At 38.7% G+C, this 20,880-nt stretch overlaps 1 protein-coding gene across 3 annotated transcripts in view; it reads right to left on the bottom strand.

Moving 5' to 3' along the window:
• The window catches only part of shank1 (SH3 and multiple ankyrin repeat domains 1), an 80,486-nt gene extending 60,366 nt beyond the window's left edge, over positions 1–20,120 (bottom strand). For all 3 annotated transcript variants that reach the window (XM_046866893.1, XM_046866894.1, XM_046866895.1), the window contains exons 1-4: positions 19,641–20,120; positions 5,536–5,739; positions 2,140–2,211; positions 1,717–1,825 (exon numbers count right to left, since the gene is read on the bottom strand). In XM_046866893.1, coding sequence (XP_046722849.1) covers positions 1,717–1,825; positions 2,140–2,211; positions 5,536–5,739; positions 19,641–20,120 — 865 coding nt within the window. The remainder of the gene's footprint in view (positions 1–1,716; positions 1,826–2,139; positions 2,212–5,535; positions 5,740–19,640) is intronic.
• Between the last annotated feature and the right edge of the window lie 760 nt (positions 20,121–20,880).

Raw genomic sequence — 20,880 nt, 5'->3', positions numbered from 1 at the left:
ATCATTACTTTAAGAAATGAAGGTCAGTCCATCTAAAACATCATCAGAACTTCTTGCAATCGACAAAATCATCAAATGCTATGATGAAACAGGTTCTCATGAAGATCATCTGGAAAAGAAGACCAAGAGCTACCTCTGCTGCAGAGGATAAGTTTATTAGAATTATCAGCCTCAGAAACCACCAATTTACAACAAAGCTTCTTAGAATTCAAATGGCAAACATCCACTGTTCAGAGGACAGTTTGAGACTCAGAATCAAGAAAAACCATTGAAAGAGAAGGTGTATCCAAACGTTTAACTGGTACTGTATAAAATAAATAAATAAATACATAAATAAATAAATAAATAAATAATCAGATTAATAAACAGGTTTATTTTTTTACTTTATGTTTTCCTTTTTTTTAACAAATAAAAGCCCAAAATATTTGACATCATTAATAATTATATTATTTTCCAAAAAAATGATTTATTGTAGAAATTCCTCATATGATATATAAAGTGTGTTTAAGTTAAAAGTGTACATTTTATTGACGGTCACTTCATTATAAACAGAAGTGATAAAAGTCCACACATCCTTCACTCAGTAGAAGTGCAGATACTGATGTTATAAAAGACTGAAGTTCTGACTGCACTTTTCTACTCAAGTTAAAGTAAAGACGTGGGATCTGAGATGTTCTTCAGTAAAAAGTAGTGATTATTACCACCTGTTTTAGTGTCACACTGGAACTGAACCTCATCATATTAATATATTAATAAAAAAAACGAATTTCAAATGTTGTTCTCTAATGAATGTATTCAGACTGTAGATCCACCATGTAGAACACAAGCAGAGAAAAGATGATGATGATGATGATGATGATGATGATGATGATGATGATGGTAAGGAATGTCTCTGTTCTCAGTCATGTGGTCTGTGGTGCGAGAGAGACAGGAGATGATCCACCAGTGGACTGAAAAATCTGAACAATGACAATTAATAAGTTGATGAACTGAATACGGCGCAGTGAGAAGAAAAAATATTGATCATGTCAACAAACAGATTAAAACTAAAGTAACGAGTCTGTTTTAAAAAAGTGAGAAGTAGAAAGTACAGATATTTGTGTAAAAAAAAATAAATAGTGAAGTAAAATACTTATTCCAGAAAAATCTACTTGAGTACAGTAACAAAGTATTTGTACTTCATTACTTCCCTCCTCTGATTATAACAAATACAGAATCCTGGGTTTAGTGAGCCATGGCTTAAAGGGGAGGAGTCACAGCTGCAGTGTCTTTTAAAATGTTATCCATAAAATAAACTCAGAAACTTCCAGTAGGCGGAGCCAAAACACACCAAGACTTTGACCAATCATGAAACTGCTTGGATCGAAGCACATTATATTTACAAATGCCAAATTATTTTTAAAAAATGAAATAAAATATGTGATAATCTGTAAAACACCGGAGTGTTGCAAATGTGGTTTTGTGTTTTGACTATTTTAAATGTGTATTTGTTCTGAATTCAGCAGCAGCGTCCCGAGTCTATTTTTTAATTTCTGTTCATTTTTAAATGTTCTTTTACATTTTGCAGTAAAAGTTTTCAAATGGCACAATTTAGATATTTAAATATTACATCATTACATTTAATTCCATTTTCTGCTGCTCATTGGGGTGTTTTATATAAATATATTATTTTTGTAAATGTATCTACTGCTTGAAAAGTGTAATGTGACCTCTGACCTCCTGTTTCGGGGTCATGATAGTTGGGGTCGACTCCCTTATCCAGGAGCTTAGCAACCTTCTCCACGTTGCCAGACTGGATGTACTCCATGAACTTCTTCAGACTGGCCTGTAGGGGGAGACAGAGATGAGATGGCAGGGCTAAAGAACACAACTCAGCTTACAGAAGCAAGACACACACACACACACACACACACACACACACACACACACACACACACACACACACACACACACACACACACACACACACTGTCTTTCTCTTTTTCTCTCAAACTACTCAATGAGGCAGTGGAGGAATTCACATATACCATCTGGGATACCAAATACACACACACACACACACACACACACACACACACACACACACACACACACAGAGTGTTCGGTCAAATTAAAGCAGAACAGCTCCCAGTGGGGTACCTTCGTATGCAGCTTGGCGAGCTGCTTCTCATCGAGGTTGGTCTGCTTATACACTCGGGTTTTGTAGCGAAACTGAAAGAAACATAAAGAGACACAATTAGCGTAAAAAAACAAACGCAACGCTACACACGCTACAACGTGTTTATCACATCGTCTACGGGTGTGAACAGGAAATTGATTACATCTTATCACAGGAAGCGTTCGAATGAAAAGCGGCGTTTGGCAGAACCTGAATGATCCATCTCAGGAGAAATGTGAAGCAGCTGATAAAATTTACATTGAGTTTTATAATACAGAGAAATAAAGCCGTATGATTCTAGAAGACTTGTGGTTCCATGCGGGTGTTCAAGTCAAACCGGGACTTTTAATGTTACAGGTAAAAAAGTGGATGTAACTGGGCAGAACTACACACAGTACTGAGTGTCCTATTACTGATAGGTGGCGCACATGTTCTGGGTCGGTCCAGAGACCGTTAATCAAGATGGCAGAAGACAGTGTTAGTGTGTGCATGGACCAGCATGTGGTGCTGAAGCTGTAAAAGCCGCATATATTTACAGAAAAGTTCAAGCGCAGTACAGTGATGAGACGCTCAGCCACAGGAGGTCATTTGAATGTTGTAAAACGTTTTAAAGATCAGTGGTGATCGTGATCCCGGTCGTGGTGGTTCCCTGATGACGAAGTGAAGCAGCATGTCTGAAGATGGTTCCAGCGTCCTGACAAATCTTTCTACAGTATGAATAATTTTTCCAGGTGTTAGTTAACCGTGGGATCAGTGTGTAAAAGCAGCAGAGGAGGATGTCAAAAAATCAATGCAGTTTCCACTCCTTAAAATTTGTCATTTTATTTTATACCTTCAAAAGTCTTGGTTTGACTTGAACAACCCTCGTATTTTGAGAGATTCCGAATCTTTACACTCGTCTGTCCCAAAGTCCCTCAGCTTTGCGTTCCGGCACACATTCCAGTGTCCAAAAAGGATTTTCCATTTTCTACAAGGACATCAGTCAGATAACACGAGTGCGAAAGAACTCAATTCCCTCAGAGAGATAACGTGAACTCGGCAGAGCGACATCGCCCTCCTGAGGACTTTCATCTTACGTCCCGTTATTTATCGAATCGACTTCATTATAATCTCTAATTTCATTCAATCTGTTCATTTAATTTAATTCTGGGCAAAGTGGGAAGTTAGAAACGAAACGGTGGCATTTTCATGGGTTTGAAATCGAGCATGGAGGCTTTTTACAAATCTGTCAATATCTGTTTATTTCCCAAAGTCATGACTCACCTTAATGCAGAACTGAGAATCACCACGGCAACAAACCATCTGAGAAACCAGTGATATAATAAACCACATACATCCTTTCAATCTCACACACACACACACACACACACACACACACACACACACACACACACAAAACTCCATGCACTTTTACACACTACACACTCCATCCCTTCACACATAGACACACACACACCAAAACTCATTCACTTCTACCCACTACAAACACACACACACACACACACACACACACACACACACACACCAAACTTCATGTACTCCTATACACTACACACTCCATCCCTACACACTACACACACACCAAACACCATGTATTCCTGTACACCACACACACTACACAATACACACTCCATCCCTACACACTAGACACACACACCAAACTCAATTACTCTCATGCACTACACGATATACTGCACACTATACATTAAACACTCCATCCCTACACACTACACACACACAAAACTCCATGTACACCTATACACTAAACACTTCACACACTACACACTTCACACACCAAACACTGTACACACACTAAAACTGCACACACACACACACACACACACACACACACACCAAACTCCATGTGCTTCTACACAATATACACACTCTACACACTCCATCCCTACACACTACACACACACACCAAACCGCATGTATTCCTGTACACTACACACACTATACAATACACACTCCATCCCTACACACTGGACACACACACCAAACTCAATTATTCTCATGCACTACACACGATATACTGCACACTATACAATAAACACTCTGTCCCTACACACTACACACACGTGCACACACACACTAAACTCCATGTACACCTATACACTACACACTTCACACACTACACACACACACCAAACACTGTACACACACTAAAACTGCACACACACACACCAAACTCCATGTACTACTATACACTACACCAGACATAGGCCACACACGGCCCGTTGGGTTTATTAATCCGGCTCGCCGAACGAGACCAAATTCTATTAAAATAGGTACGGGTAAACATTGTTCAATTTACCTTTCCCCTGTAATGCCCACGTTTCCCCTAAAGATGTCGCACTTCAGCTCCATTGACGTTTTTTGCGTGCATTTACTCTCTTCTTTTTTAAGAGAGCTTAATCTGATACTCTATAAAAACTCCAAACTCCCAAACTCCATGTACTCATATACTCTACACACTATACACTACACACTCCATCACCACACACTCCATCCCTACACACTACACACTTCATCACTACACACTATACACTACACACTCCATCACTACACAATACAAACTACACAATACAAACTACACACTTCACACACACCAAACCGCATGTATTCCTGTACACTACACACACTATACAATACACACTCCATCCCTACACACTGGACACACACACCAAACTCAATTATTCTCATGCACTACACGATATACTGCACACTATACAATAAACACTCTGTCCCTACACACTACACACGTGCACACACACTAAACTCCATGTACACCTATACACTACACACTTCACACACTACACACACTAAACACTGCACACACACACACCAAACTCCATGTACTACTATACACTACACCAGACATAGGCCACACGGCCCGTTGGGTTTATTAATCCGGCTCACGAACGAGACCAAATTCTATTAAAATAGGTACGGGTAAACATTGTTCAATTTACCTTTCCTGTAATGCCCACGTTTCCCCTAAAGATGTCGCACTTCAGCTCCATTGACATTTTTGCGTGCATTTACTCTCTTCTTTTTAAGAGAGCTTAATCTGATACTCTATAAAAACTCCAAACTCCCAAACTCCATGTACTCATATACTCTACACACTATACACTACACACTCCATCACCACACACTCCATCCCTACACTACACACTTCATCACTACACACTATACACTACACACTTCACACACTACACACACTATACAATACACACTCCATCCCTACACACTACACACTTCATTTACACACTACACCCCCCATAACACCTCTGTCTTTTATCAATATCATGTTGTCATTCAGTTTTTTTTTTTTACCAGGCCTGATTTATCTACATTCCTGTAGATACTACCTCCAGGTAAGGCACTCCTTTCTCAAAGGATTGTGGGTAATCTCTGAGTGGCCTCTCCTCCTCCAGGAACTTAGCGTCGTGTCCGTCTGTAGCCGGCTGGAAAAGGCCGTAGTTCAGGACGTCTCTCAGAGACTCAGTGAGACTACACAAGACCTGCTGCTTCGCTTTCCACACTGTCGCCTCAGGGTTAAAGCGCAAACACTTCTGCAGTAAGAGAGAGAGAGAGAGAGAGAGAGAGAGAGAGAGCGCGATGTAAACCAGTGTAGCATGGTTTTCATTTACATACTGTAACCTGATTGGCTCTTGCATATTATGATGCAACAACTTTAGCATATTTTCAGCACTTATTCAAATTTCCAGTGAAGATTAAACAGGGGGTCACAATGATAGATTTTCTTTTTTTTATGATTTTGAAAGTAAAATAAATATGTTAATGCATTTGTAAAAAAAAAAAAAAAAATTATTTTAATTAATTCTATTTTAATGTTTGTTTAATTGCTTTTATTTAATTGGAAAGTTGGCTGCTGGCAGGCAGGAGGAAAAGAGGAAGGCTGAGGAGGAGGCTTATGGATGTGGTGAGGGAAGGCTGAGGGATGAGGTTGTTGGTTGATGTAGAGGATAGAGTGGTATGAAAATGGATGATCTGCTTTGAAGACCCCTAACAGGAGGAACCCAAAAAAGAAGAAGATATATTTCCATATTTTTAAGACTTTCATTAAGGGTGGCAATAATTATGAGTTGTATATACATTAAGGGGTGGGGTTTCAGATCTTGTTTATGTGTTGGAAGCAGGAAAAATGGGTGTGTCTAAGACAATGTGATGTCTGATTCTCTCCGGTGTTGTGGGGTGTTTAAGCCCAAAGGTCACTGATGTGTGTGAGGAACGTGTCTAACCCAGTCTGAGCTGATCCTGCAGAAGATCTCATGTCAGACAAACCTCTGATTAAAAGGAGTCAAAACACACAGATCAGAAGGCCCATGCTGACCCTGGTACACCACCCAAAACTTCTACAATGGACACGTGAGCATCAGAGTTTGACGAGAAGGTGGGAGAAGGTAAAATGGTTTGATAAATCAGGCTTCTTTGCCATCATGTAGATGATCAATTGTGTGGGTGTGGCACCACTATGCACTATGAGCTGACAGGGAAACCTTGGGTATTGGTATTTATGAAAAATATCTCCCTGCACATCCACACTGCTGCACCCTGTTCAGGAACTGTTTGAGAAACATGAAGAACAGGTCAGTGTGATGGCTTGAGCTCCAAATTCCCCAGATCTCTATACAATCAAGCGTCTGAGGAACATAATGAGCAAACAAGTCAACTTACAGGACTCAAAGGATCTGCTGAAAAAGGCTCACAGCTGTATCTCTATACATATATAAGTGTGTGTGGGTATGTGTGTGTGTGTGTCAGTAAGTGAATGTATAAATCATATAAAAATGCAACATATGTGCAAGTAAATGTCTGTTCCAGTTCTGTGTGTGTGTGTGTGTGTGTGTGTGTGTGTGTGTGTGTGTGTGTGTGTGTATGGGTGTGTGTGTGGCCTGCGGCTGTGCATGTGCAGTACAAAGACACATTTTGTGCACAGCCAACCTGCATCTCCATGGCAACCACCTCATCAAAGAAGCAAGCTGCAGGTTGTCATAGAAACATGCTGGTCCCTAGGAGATGGAGCACTATGGTAGTGTGTGTGTGTGTGTGTGTGTGTGTGTGTGTGTGTGTGTGTGTGTGTGTGTACAAAATGTTTTTGTTCTTCCATCTTTTATCCATCATTTTTTCATCAACCCATAACATTTTTGTCCATCTGCTTCCAACTATCTCTCCATTCATCCATCCATCCATCCATCAATCCATCCATCCATCCATCCATCTGCCATCCACTCCCCCTACTTTCATTTTCTTTTATCTCTCCATCCAACCACCCCTTTTTTTCAAATCTTTAAAATCTACCCACCCATCCACCCTCCAAACTATCAACTATTTCCCATCCATCCATCCATCCATCCATCCATCCATCTGCCCATACCTTCTCTAGTTATACTCTCCATCCAACCAAACTTTACCGAGTGTACCTCTCCTTTCTTTTAACCATTCACAATCTCTCCATCTACCTTGTATTATTTCATCAATCTCTCCATACCTCCATCCAACCATTCATCCATCTTCCAAGGTCTCACCTCTTACTCATCCATCCATCCATCCATCCATCCCTTTTTTAAATCTCTTCATCTATCAATCAGTCCATTCATCTAACCATGCACCTATCCATTCATCCATTCATATTCCAAGTTCTCAACTCTTTCTCATCCATCCATCCATCTGATTCTTCATCTCTGTATCCATTCATCTTAAATCCATTAACACTTCATCCATCCATTCATCTTGATTTATTCATTTTCTCTCTTTCTCTTAGTTTCAGCAGTTTATCTTTGCATCACCTTTTTTTTCCTTCCACATCATTCAGACCCTCCCTCCATCTGTTCCAGTATCCCCTCTCTCATTCATACTCTTCATTTTTCTGCTGTTTTTTATTTGTAGCGTTTTCTTTCTCTCTTCCATTGCTTTTTATTCTACTTATTTCTCATTACAGTTCATAAGCATCATCTTTCACTCTTCTCTGCCTCCATTTCTCATCCCACCCCATCCCCCCATCCCCCTCTCTCTCCAAGACAAGTGTAGGGGGATTTTGAAAGTCTTTAATGAGTTCTGCAGGGAAATAATCTTCCCATCTTTCTTTTTCTCCTTCTTTCTCTCTTGTCTTCCCTTTTGTCTCACATCTTTTCATTCCTTGTTCTTCCAATATTCCTCTTTTTTTTGTGTCCATTGTTGAGTTTTTTCCTTTTAATCTCCCTGTGATTTTAACAGCTCTCAAATGTACATTAAATGCACGCATTGTGTTGTATTCCTTCTCCTGCTGTTGTCTCAGCACTCGTTCCTCTTTCTCCTCCTCGTCCTCCTCCTCATTATCTCTCCATCCCAACCTACACCATTTTATTGATTTATTTAATGTCTACAGCCCTCTTGTTTCTTCTTTCATCCTTCTCTCCTCCCTCTTTATTCCTCTAAAAGGAAGTATTTATGATAGCACAGTAATAATGTATGTTTTAATGTTTATTACAATGTTCACACACAGATTCACATCGATGTGCATAAGTTTTTACCCCCTTGAGCTTTTCCACATTTCACATTACAAAAGTGGAATAAACTGGGATTATAACCTACAATACTGTGATGGAGTAAAATAATCCATTAACGTTTATTTATTTTATACATCCTCAATTCCAAAAAAAAAAGGGATTCTATTCTACTCACAAAAACATCAAATGTTTAAACTGAAAATACATACTATTTTGAATGAGATAATTTTGGTCGAAAAAGATTAAAAAAAAAAAGTTTGGGACAGGGCCGTGTTGCCCACTGTGTAGCATCATGTGTTCTGTCCGTATACATCTGGAAACTGAGCAGACCAGCTGCTGATATTTTGGGAGAGGAATGTTGTCCCATATGTATCTGATAAGGATTCTAGCTGCTCAACAGTTCTGGGTTTCCTTTGTTGTATTTTCTGTTTCATGATGCGCCAAATGTTTGTAAATGGTGAAAGGTCTAAAGAGCAGGCAGGCCAGTTCAGAACCCGGACTCTTCTACTACAAATTCATGCTATTATAAGAGATGCAGTATGCAGTTAGAATTATCTCAAATATGCAATATGTTTTGTAATGTGATGTTGAGGAGCATTATTCTGAAATTGTTCCACAATTTGTAGTCTTTCACAGATTGGTGAATCTCCACCCATCTTTATTTCATTAGTTGCAAAATATTTCTCCAACTATTTCATTTTAATAAAACATACTATTTCCAGACTTTTGTTGCCGTTTCAGCTTTTTTGAAACGTGTTGCAGCCATCAAATTCAAAAACACTTATTTTTTTCTTTAAAATGGTAAATTTCCCAAGTGTCAACATTTGATATGTTTTCTATGTTCTATTTAATAAAATATGGACTTATTATTTGCAAATCATTGCATTCTGTTTTAATTTACATTTTACACCCAAAGTGTCCTATATTTTTGTAAATGGGGTTGTAAATTAATATTTAAAAAACATCTAATCTAAGTGTACATATTCTCCCTTCAGTGTTCTGAATCATTTAGCTGAGTTGTGGGTGTCATCAGATTTTGTGTAATAAAGTGTCACATGATCTCAAAATACTAGTTTCTGTTCCTGGGAGAATCGAAGTGTTTGTTGCCCAAATGCATCATTAAGATCATTAAGCATCATTAAGACCAAGACAAGTCTGGGAAAAGGTTCTGGAAGATTAAGGTTCAAGCAACCAAGAAGCACAGAGGAACTCTGAAACTCATGCTACCACCACCATGCTTTATTGCAGGAATCACTATTCCTTAAATGAAGCATGTTGGTGGCAGCACTTTCCATTGAGTGATGAACCATGCTGAATCTCTACCATGGCCCAGATTTTTTATTTGGTCTAATCAGACCAAAGAAACCCTTTTCCCATATTTACCCGAGAATTCAACACGGCTTCTGGGGAATCTCCTCCTGGCTATGGCTGAGTCAGTGAGGGGATAAAGAGAGGATGAAGGGATTAGCCAGAGAAGCAAGCACAAGGCCAGAGATAACTCTGGAGGATTTAAAGAAAAATAAACTATGGAAAATTATCTAGGAGGAAACTATGAATTCTTGACAATGATTTGCCCTTGAGCAATGCAGATGTTTTTCAAAAATGGAGACTTGCAGCCTGGGTAGTACATGCCATTGGAATCAGCATGCCATGATAATGAATCCTATTGCTTTATAACGAACCCCTGATTGGAGCAGATCAGAAACGTTCACGTGTTTTTGAGGTATTTTCCCAGAGAAGTGTGTGTATAGTGTCTTCACGAGGCCCTGGATGCCATCCCGCGGGCTCGCCAGGTTCCGTACACCGCTCGTCTCTCCCCGATCTCATTAAACTGCAATTTCGCAGCAATTACAGCTGATCGAGGCCAAATGAGCTGCGATGTAGAACAGCCCCGAAGTGGCAGAAATATACACATCCAGAAACTGCCAAAAAGATGGCAAGAGTAAAGAAAAGGGCGTGTGTGCATGAAAAACTTGAAAGTAATCACAATAAGAGGAAAAGGAGAAACATTCTAATAACAGTAAAACACCAAATGCAGGTAGATCAGTGGGCGGAGCTTAAATCAATTAAATGAGTCTTGTGCATAAATAAATGGCGGTTTTCTGTAAGGACATCGTTTATGGAAGGTGTCTTCAGTGTCAGCGCTTTGTTACAGCTAGAACTGAACCTGTAAGTTATTTTATGTCCTCAGGAGAAAGGAGTTTTTGCTGCCTTATCAAGTTTGGGGGCGAGGGATGAGAGGGACAGAGCATTTATAGCTGCTATAACGTAAGTGAGAACAGGAATGAGCTTTTAGCAGACATTATAAACAAACAGCGGTTAAGGCTCTGGGATGCTGAATAGAAGGTCAGAGTTTCCAACCCCAGTATCACCATGTTGCCAATGTTGGGCCCCTGAGCTAGGCCCCTAGACATCAGTGCTTTAGAGGCGCTGTAAGATTACCTGACCCTGCGCTCTGACCCCAGCTTCCTAACATTACTGGGATATGCAAAAAAAAAATTCACACTGCTGTTATGTTTCCTAAAAAATACAAAAATCCATCTCCACATTTGGAATGACCCTCCTGAACAATGCCAGAGGCGTATGTTCAAAATTCTATTTTAAATATATGTTTTACTCAAATCATATCTGTCCCTTAGCTATTTAAAGAGGTCGAGGCGCAGATAGTTGATCTGCAAAAATCCATATTGATAGTTTTTCCGGCGTCTGTGCACACTGTCATTATGAGAGCGACCTCTAGAGGTGAATCACTGATGCTACGTGCTGTTTGTTTTTACACGTGGGACCGTGTAGCTCCATTATTCAGTATTTTGATTTCTTTTTTCAGTATTATTTTACATGTAGTGTTGTGTTTATTTGGTTTTTATCCAGGATCCATTTAAAAAAACCTATAAGTTAATTAGCTGGTTATCGACAAGTACGATCCGACCTAGCTATTGGTATCGGTAATCCACTCATCCACTCGGTCGACCTCCATTACGATTAACGTAGCCTAATTATTTGTTATATTCACCGAACAACCACATAAATATGCATAAGTAAGTAAATTGTTTTATTTCAATAATAATGAATATATAAAAAAATGTAATTATGATAGTAATAATGCTGTTTTAACAGGCGAACTATCTCTTGAAACGTTATGCTGGTTTGTATGTATGGTCTAGAAGAAAAGAATAAACTAATCCAGCATTAGGAGAAAAAATCAATACATTTAAAATCATTATAAAATCTAAAATCATAATAAAGTAAAAACCAGCCTGAATTAAAGAAAAGACAAATGATGTGGCCCTCACAGATAAAAGTATGGGGAGCCCTAATATGAAATACATTACTGATAAACACAAAAGCCACGCCCCCTTCTCTAAGGTGTGCTAATTGACAACATTTCCGCACCATGTGACATTTTACCTGTGACTTTCACAAGTTCAGATGGTTCTGATGTTCAGACACACTGACGAGTAATTTTACTTCTAATTACATCTAATTCCAACGATGGTTAAACTGTTGACTAGAGTTTAACAAATGTGTGTGTGTGTGCACATTTCTGTGTGTGTGTGTGTGTGTGTGTGTGTGTGTGTTTTCTCCCGTCTCGTCATCTCGTCATCTTGCACCAATTAAAATTGGTTGGCAGCTTATTGGGATAAAGAGGCGGCTGTTAATTATCTATCCATCTTTCTTAGCAAAATGCTATGTTCATTTAATCCCTTCTTCAACACACACACACACACACACACACACACACACACACACACACACACAAGCACAGATCAATGATAAATTCAGCAGCAGGCGAAGAGATGCCTTACTGCACAGCAGATTTATTTTATTATTTATGAACACTCGCACAAAAGCAGAGAAACGAAAAGAACTAAAGAGAAAGAGAGAAAGAGAGAGAGAGAGAGAGAGAGAGAGAGAGAGAGAGAGAGAGAAGGAAGAGGTGTAAGAGAGAGAGAGAGAGAGAGAGAGAGAGAGAGAGAGCGATAGAGCGAGGAGAGAGATAGAGAAAGAGAGAGAGAGAGAGAGAGAGAGAGAGAGAGAGAGAGAGAGAGAGAGAGAGAGAGAGAGAGAGAGAAACTCCCACAGGCATTCTGCAGATGAACTCTGTGCATTTTTAAGTCTTTTCCTTTTATTTCCAGCGTGACGCCGTCACTGATGAAGAACTCGGAGTGCTGTAGGAGTGGGAGACGCGACAGATACAGAACCGCTTAGCAACGCTGAGAGCAGGAGAAACACAGGCAGAGCGTTCCTCAGAGCTCCTTAAGTGCAAAAATCTGCAGGAGATCAACCAGAAACCCCAAAAGCAACCAAGCCCAGGACTAAGCCCTGCCCACATTTGGCAATCGTTTTGGTCACATGGATTTTTCTGAAGCCAAGTTTTTTTTCCAACTTAAGAACTTTGTGGCCTCAGCCAGAGAGCCTTTATATGTTCCTTCAAAGGGAAAGATAAGGCAACCTTTTGGGGTTCCTCATAGAAACAATGAAATGAACCACAATAAAAAATGTCTTACAGATTCCCTGCAGAAAAAATCTGAAAGCCAAAAAACCTTTGAAACCTGGAAAATGAGGAACCTTAAAGAGGAGGACTTTTAGTTTCACCTGACCGAAGGACCTTTTACATAGAGGGTCAAATTAATAAACTTTAAGTTTATTACACTTTACAGCTCCCCCTAGTGGTACAACTGAAATACTTTACTGTGCTTCTCCAGAGGAACCTTTACAATGACCCTGTAACCAGTTAAACAATTAAAGCCTTTTGATGTGTTTTCCTCTGGAATCTGAGATCCGGAGAATCCGTAATAAAGAGAATATTCCCACTAAAGAGAAGTTCACTGGATGGAGTGTGAAGGTGTTAAAACACTGTGATGTTCAGAAAAGAGCATCTTTCATTGTTCCAGCTCAAAAAATTCTTCATCAGTGTCGGGTTTTTATCCTTTCTTTCTCTCTCTCTCTCTCTCTCTCTCTCTCTCTCTCTCGCTCTCTCTCTCTCTCTCTCTCTCTCTCTCTCTCTCTCTCTCTCTCTCTCTCTCTCTCTCTCTCTCGCTCCTCTCTCTCTCTCTCGCTCCTCTCTCTCTCTCTCTCTCTCTCACACTCTCTCTCTCTCTCTCTCTCTCTCTCTCTCTCTCTCTCTCACACACAAACGCTATGGTTGAAGTCATAGAACAGTACCAGTCGCACAGCACACAGAATGAGAGTCTTTCGACACACTGACTTATGAAGGTCGGTGCTCCCTGTGACTGTGCCTGCAGCCTTGTGCTGCCATCTGTTGGCAGGTTATAAAACTAGTCTCGAAACCTTTTGATATCGTATATATACTGTATGAGCAGCAAATAAATATAAAGGCATGTGTATAAATACATCTGCATGAGCTGTTAAGCCTTGAAATAATATAGAAAAAGAAAGAAAGAAAGAAAGAAAGAAAGAAAGAAAGAAAGAAAGAAAGAAAGAAAGAAAGAAAGAAAGAAAGAAAGAAGCGTATCTAGGAGCTATATATCTATAGGACAGATGAAGATGAAGATGATTCTGTCGAGCTCTGCAGATCTGAAAGGCAAATGTGCTTGGATAAGATCTACACACACACACACACACACACACACACACACACACACACACACACATACACACAAGAGGAATAAAAACGCTCCTGTGTGTCAGATGCGAGACGTGAAGAGGCGTATCTGCAAATCGCTGACATGGTCACTAACGCAGCTCACACACTCGTGTTCCTTCTGTTCTCCCACTCCTTTAACAGTCCTACTGTTTTGATGTTCAACTGATGTATAATTAATGCTATACATAGCATGTGTAGCAACTCTGGGTATTAGGTAGGCACGAAATATACTGAACACATAAATAAATAAATACATAAATAAATAAATAAATAAATAAATAAATAAATAAATAAATAAGTAAATAAATAAATAAATAAATAAATAAATAAATAAATAAATAAGACATGAAGTGGGAAGTGTAGATTTAGCCATAGTATCGCTTTTGCTGTCGCTTATATATCAGCCTTCTGTAGTGGCATCAACTGTTCTGACAGTCGTGTTACAGACGTAGTGTCAATCCATTAGTCATTTTATCAGTAGTCCATCATTTATACTATCAAACCCACTTTTAGCCAGAGTCAAACAATGTGATGTAGATCAGACATGTTATCAGACATTGTGCCAGCAAAAGACTCTTTTATTGCAGACGTCATGTTTACGTCACAGTGCTAGCTGGAGGCTAAACAAAAGGAAAACTGGAGGTGGCCAATAAAAACAAAACAAAGTCAAAAATGTTATGGTGTACCTGCTATGGTGGTGAACAGTAATGACGTAAATGTAATTTGTTTCCGTACTTAAATATCTTTTTTGCATATCTGTACTTTACTGTATTTCTATTTTGGGAGATTTTTACTGAAACTACAGTCGTTTTTTTTTTTTATTTACGAGGATAAAAACGTAACTGGTGAAACATGCAGCGAGTCACCAATCAGGATCGAGCGCACGCTCTGTTTTACACGTGTTCTGCTCGACGCTCGGTGCATCTACTGATCACCAACATACAGTTCAGCATCAGTTCAACATCAAGCAGAACATTTAGAGAGGAATAAATGATGAAGAAACTCCAGACTGGAACTCGACACCACACACGTGACCTCATTTACACGTTTTTATTGAAGTAGTTGAAAAGAAGTTTTTGTGTTCATGATGATTGTAACAGAAATCAATCAGTGTTTGAGTCATTAATATCATTCTATTAATAGATCAGTGTGCTGAGAGTCACATTCGAGTCTTTACACAGAAACTGAGGTGATTAAGTGAAGAGTCTTGTGATAAAAATTATAATAGGAACATTAGAGTTATAATAAATCACTACTTTGGATACTTTTGTATTTTTACTCAAGTGAAAGTTTAAAGGGAGCTTTTACTCGAGTCATTTTTACTGAGTGGATCTACTTTTAATCAAATGCATGGTTTGTGTATTTCATCAACCACTGCCAAACAAACAAACAAAAAACACAATATCACAAACCGACTGATCAGAAACAATCAAATATGCTCATGTTTGTAGCGCTCACTTCATATCAGGGTAAAGGTTAAAGAAACTATTATCTATCATGTGTTGATATGGTTTACAGTTTGGTTACATGCCTAAAGATTTCTCATGCATGCCCACATGATCAGAAAGTGTGAACAGGTGAATTGATTTCTCATGTAATGGTAATTTTGTAAGCATATTTTAAGTTAGCTAACTGCTAGCTAATGACCAGATACTACACATAAAGCAACCTGTTCGTGTCGTGTCACTTTTTTATTTACAGTTGCTCTAAGTGAAACTGTAGTAAAGAAGAGATAACAGTAAACAGTCCCATGTTTTTTATGTCATGTGTTCAAGTATTTGTTAATATTTGCAACTAATATTAGCCAAACCAAAAAGATAGCTCAAGAGTTAGGCAGTAAACTAGGCTGGTATTAGCATGTACCCTCAGGTAGCTGTACAAATAGTTCTTATAATACATAACTTACATTATTTCTGTTTTATTTATTATATGATTCTGAACGATGTTTTATTTTGGAAAATGACTCGCTCTTGATGCAGGTCATGATGCCTCGGTCACACGTCTTACCTCCATCCACTACCTTCTTAAAGGAGCTCCGGCTGCTAACACATAATACATTACCGCTAAATTCAAACCCCCAAGCGAGCAAAATTAACAAACAACAACACAGTGGACGTTCAAGTTTATTATTATATTTAGAAAATACCAGTTTTTACGCCGGTCGTATCATATTTTTTTTGTTGTATTTATCCGCCACTCCTTAAAGGCCGGTCCGTTAAAATATTGTCCGACATTAATTCGGTCCATGGCGCAAAAAAGGTTGGGGACCACTGGTCTATACTACCAGACATAGTAATCATCCATACAGTCAGATTTAATATTAGCTGTAGCATCAGCCATACTGTCATATGTACTTTTAGCCATACTACAGTTATCGTACCATCCATCCAGCTGCATTCTCAGCCAGACTATCAGTCATACTATCAGCTGTACAATCATCTATAGTATTAGCAATACTACTACCATTTATAATATGACAACAATAATAGTAATAATGTAATGATAATATAAATAGCAACATTAATATCAACCATTTATTTCAGTTCAGATTTTTTTGTATTGGGTTTTTAAACAATCTCTATCATCCCAAAGCAGCTTTACAAAAAAGAGGTTATACAATGTGCATTTATAATTTTAATGCCTATAAGTTAAGTCTATATAAATTTGTCCCTAAAGAAAAGTAAAGTCCAAATCCATCCTCAAAGTTCTTGGATTATTACTCACGGATCTTTAGACTGTATAAACCATAGTATCAGTCTTACTACAGTTACTACCGTACTATCAGCTATCAGACATAGCATTAAGGATTACTATCATTACCATGTCAACCAGTGTATTAGCCAGTGTATTAACTATTGTATTAGCCAGTGTATTAGCCATTGTTAGAGCCAAGGTATAAAGCCTTGAGTGAACGATGAGTGAAAGGACCCAAATGCAGGATGCAACAGGGGTATGGTGAAAAAAGTCTTTAATAAAGAGCAAAGAGGCAGTGGAGAAAAAACAGATCTAAATTTATAGAACAGTCCAAAGTCAAGAGTCAGCAGACAGAGCAATGCAGGAGGAACCAAACTCAAAGATCCAAAAACAGTCCAAACATCCAAGATCCGGCAAACAGACAACAAATTGCATAGCAAAAACACAAACCAAGAAACAGTCCAGCATTTAAACCAGTAACAAGTGAGGCAAAGCAGAACGGAGGTCAGGATCAGGAACAGGTACAGGATCAGGATGAGGATGAGGATGAGAACAGGAACAGGATCAGGAACAGGATCAGGATGAGGATGAGGAACAGGTACAGGATCAGGAACAGGTATAAGATCAGGAACAGGAACAGGTACAGGATCCAGAGCAGGCAGGGTAGCAAGAATAATACCACGGACATGAAGAGCCAGTGAAATAATCTGGCCCCGAGTTAATGTCTTTGTTAGGGGGTGGTGGGGGGAAAAAATGGCAAGATGGCCACCGACCAGGAAGTGCGCACCACAAAACCGGAAGTGAGTGCTGGGAGCCCAGAAAACCAAGACAGCTGTTGCATTAGCCATTATATAGCCATTGTATTATTCATACTGGGAGGAAACTATCAGACATAGTATAAAGCCACATTATCAGCACTTAAACCAGCTAAACTATTAATAGCCAATTACATCAAACATCAGCAATACTATCAGCCCTAGTATCCACCACACTATATATACTGTATATATATATATATATATATATATATATATATATATATATATATATATATATATATATATATATATATTTACACACACATTTACAATTACATTTACATTTATAGCATTTAGCAGACGTCCTTATCCAGAGCGACGTACAAAAGTGCTTTGAGTCTCTATTAATGAATAAATCTACACTGGTACACAAGAACACAAGATTACACACTTAATATAAATATAACCCCTTAAATTGTAAAAATTTGGAAGGTGCTAATTTAAGTGTTTCAGGAAGAGGTAGGTATCATCACCCATGCTATCAGTCATGATCTAGTTATAGTACTAGCCATACTTTTAACCTGGATGTCAGCTGTAGCTGTATTTTTTTGTTGTTGTTTTTTGCTATATGCAATTCTGTATATATTTAATAGTTTATTTTATTAGTTGTAATAGTATTTTATTAGTTCTATGCATAGGCTACTTGCTTTACATGTTCTTTAGATGTTCTTTATCATTTACTCTGTTGTTCTTAATGCTTTCGCAATACGAAATGTATTTTTTGTCTTGCCAATAAAGTAATCTAAATTGCATTGTATTGAAATTGTATCAGTCAAACATCCGATCAGTTTTAGCATCAGCCATAGTATCAGCAATACTATCAGAAATACTATTTCACAGTGTACTATCAGCTTTAGAATCAATCATACTACAGCTTTTGTATACATTGTTATACCAGCCATACTGTCAGCCATAGTATAAAGCCATTTTATTAGGAATACTATCATCCTTATTTTCAGCCATAGTATCAGTGTTAATATCAGCTGTTCCATTTCTCACACTTTCCATTCGACTTCACACTTCAACCTCATTCTCCCTCAAATATATATATATAGTGCACTCAGTGCTTCAAATACACATTTAAAATATTGTATTTTTATCTTCAAGGTCTCCCCAGAGGGACAACGAGAGTTTTTTTGAAAGCGGAGCGTGGATGAGATATGTGTGCAATAACAGGCGGAAGCTGATGTCTGACACTCTGTGATTATTCAGTGCTGGAGAAGAGCAAGCGATGTTCTCTGATTAAACACATCACATTAAATTAATAACTTAATTGAGTTGTACTGAATCACTGCGAGGAGACCGATACTGAAAACACTGAGATGACTGGGTGCTGCAGATGAAAGGATTGGAAAAAGAGAGAGAGAGAAAGAAAGAGAAATGTAGGGACCTTCACTTTATAATGAGGTTCTAATGGAGACTGTTTTAGTCAAAAACTATTTATTATTAAATAAGATAAAAAAACAAAAATCTTATTATTATTATTATTACTATTATTAATATTACTATTATTATTATTATTATTATTATTATTATTATTATTATTATTATTATAATAATAATAATAATTATTATTATTATTATTATTATTATTATTATTATTATTATTATTATAGCCATACTATCAGATAAACTAACAGTGTTTCTATAGCAACAGGTCCTATGTGACTACATGTAACTAAAAAGGGATAAATAGTACAAGAACAATATTTAATGCTACTGTGATGTAAAAGCAATAAAGCACGAGTGATGTTCTAGAAAAAAAACAGTGATGTGTGTGTGTGTCTGTGTGTGTGTGTGTGTGTGTGTGTGTGTGTGTGTGTGTGTGTGTGTGTGGGACCAACCGTCTGTTTGATATCAGGAATGCCGATACGGAAGACCATGAGGGCGATGTGTGCATCATCAAGGGCAGAGCTCGAACCTCTCCTCAACTTCTTCTGCTGCTGCTGATGATTGGCTGCCGGTTGGTGGGCGGGGCCAGGGTTTGAGGAATAAGGATTGGTGGTGTGACCCGGGTTTGTACCTCTCACCGATCTCCCAGTTGCTTTCTGCCTATGCCCTTCTGCCCTTCCTCCTCCTCCTCCTCCTCCTCCTCCTCCTGCTCTTCTGACCTCATCTTCATCATCCTCCTCTTCCTCTGCTCCATTCAACTCTCCGTTCTCCTCCTCTGCATCCTCGTCCTGATACTCATCCTCCATTTCTTCCTCTTCCTCCCCCTCCTCCTCCTCCTCTTCCTCCTCCGCCCCTGGATACAGGTGCTGACTGTTCCCCAGCATCTTCTGCTGCTCCTCGTCACTGGAGAGGGGGCTGAGTGGCATCGTCATGGTGACAGAAACGGAGGTACCCACGGCAACAGCATCATCCCCAGAGACACACTGGGGAAAGAGACAGAGACAAAGGTCATGAGTTCTTCATGTTTACATCATGTTCTTGTTTCTACCCCTGGTTCCTCAAGTCCCCCATTTTCTGCTCTTGCTTTCTTTAAAGGAATACTTTAAGGGTTCCTTTAGTTCCTGTGTGGTGTAGGTTCCATTATTTTGTCTACTTTTCTCGGTTTTATTTGTAGAACAACTCCAGATTCTTCAAGTTCTCATAGTCTTTTCTTATTTCCCAATTTCCAAATAAGTCTCAGAGTATCCTTTAGTTCCTGCTTAGTTCCTGTATTTCCACCTATTCTCCCATAGACCTCCAGAATTTCCTGAAGGTCCTGTATACCCACGTTCTCCTATTATTCTCAAATCCCCAAAGTTCCTCCAGTCCCCCCATAGGATTTACAGGCCTTTTTTTGCCCAGATTCCCTGGTTCTCATACTTTTTAGTTTTCCCAATGTCTAATAATTCCCAAAGTCTACTTCCCAAGTTTCTCTAGTTCTCCTCTTAGTTTCCACCAGTTCATTCCACCATTTCGAATTCATTCTCAAAAGGTTTCACAGATGCCATAGGTGTTTATGGTTCCCTTAGTATAATTAAAGGACATATTTCAAAGCTCTCCTGACAGAGAACTCATCTGTAGGCTTCAACATACAGTAAAACCTTCACAAATACCTTCCAAAGAACAACCAAAGAAGCTTAATACTGGATCAGG

The sequence above is a fragment of the Silurus meridionalis genome, chromosome 14, assembly GCF_014805685.1.
Source record: "Silurus meridionalis isolate SWU-2019-XX chromosome 14, ASM1480568v1, whole genome shotgun sequence".
In the NCBI taxonomy this organism is placed as follows: domain Eukaryota; kingdom Metazoa; phylum Chordata; class Actinopteri; order Siluriformes; family Siluridae; genus Silurus; species Silurus meridionalis.
Note: the sequence above shows the minus strand (reverse complement) of the source record. Positions and strands in the feature narration are given on the sequence as shown.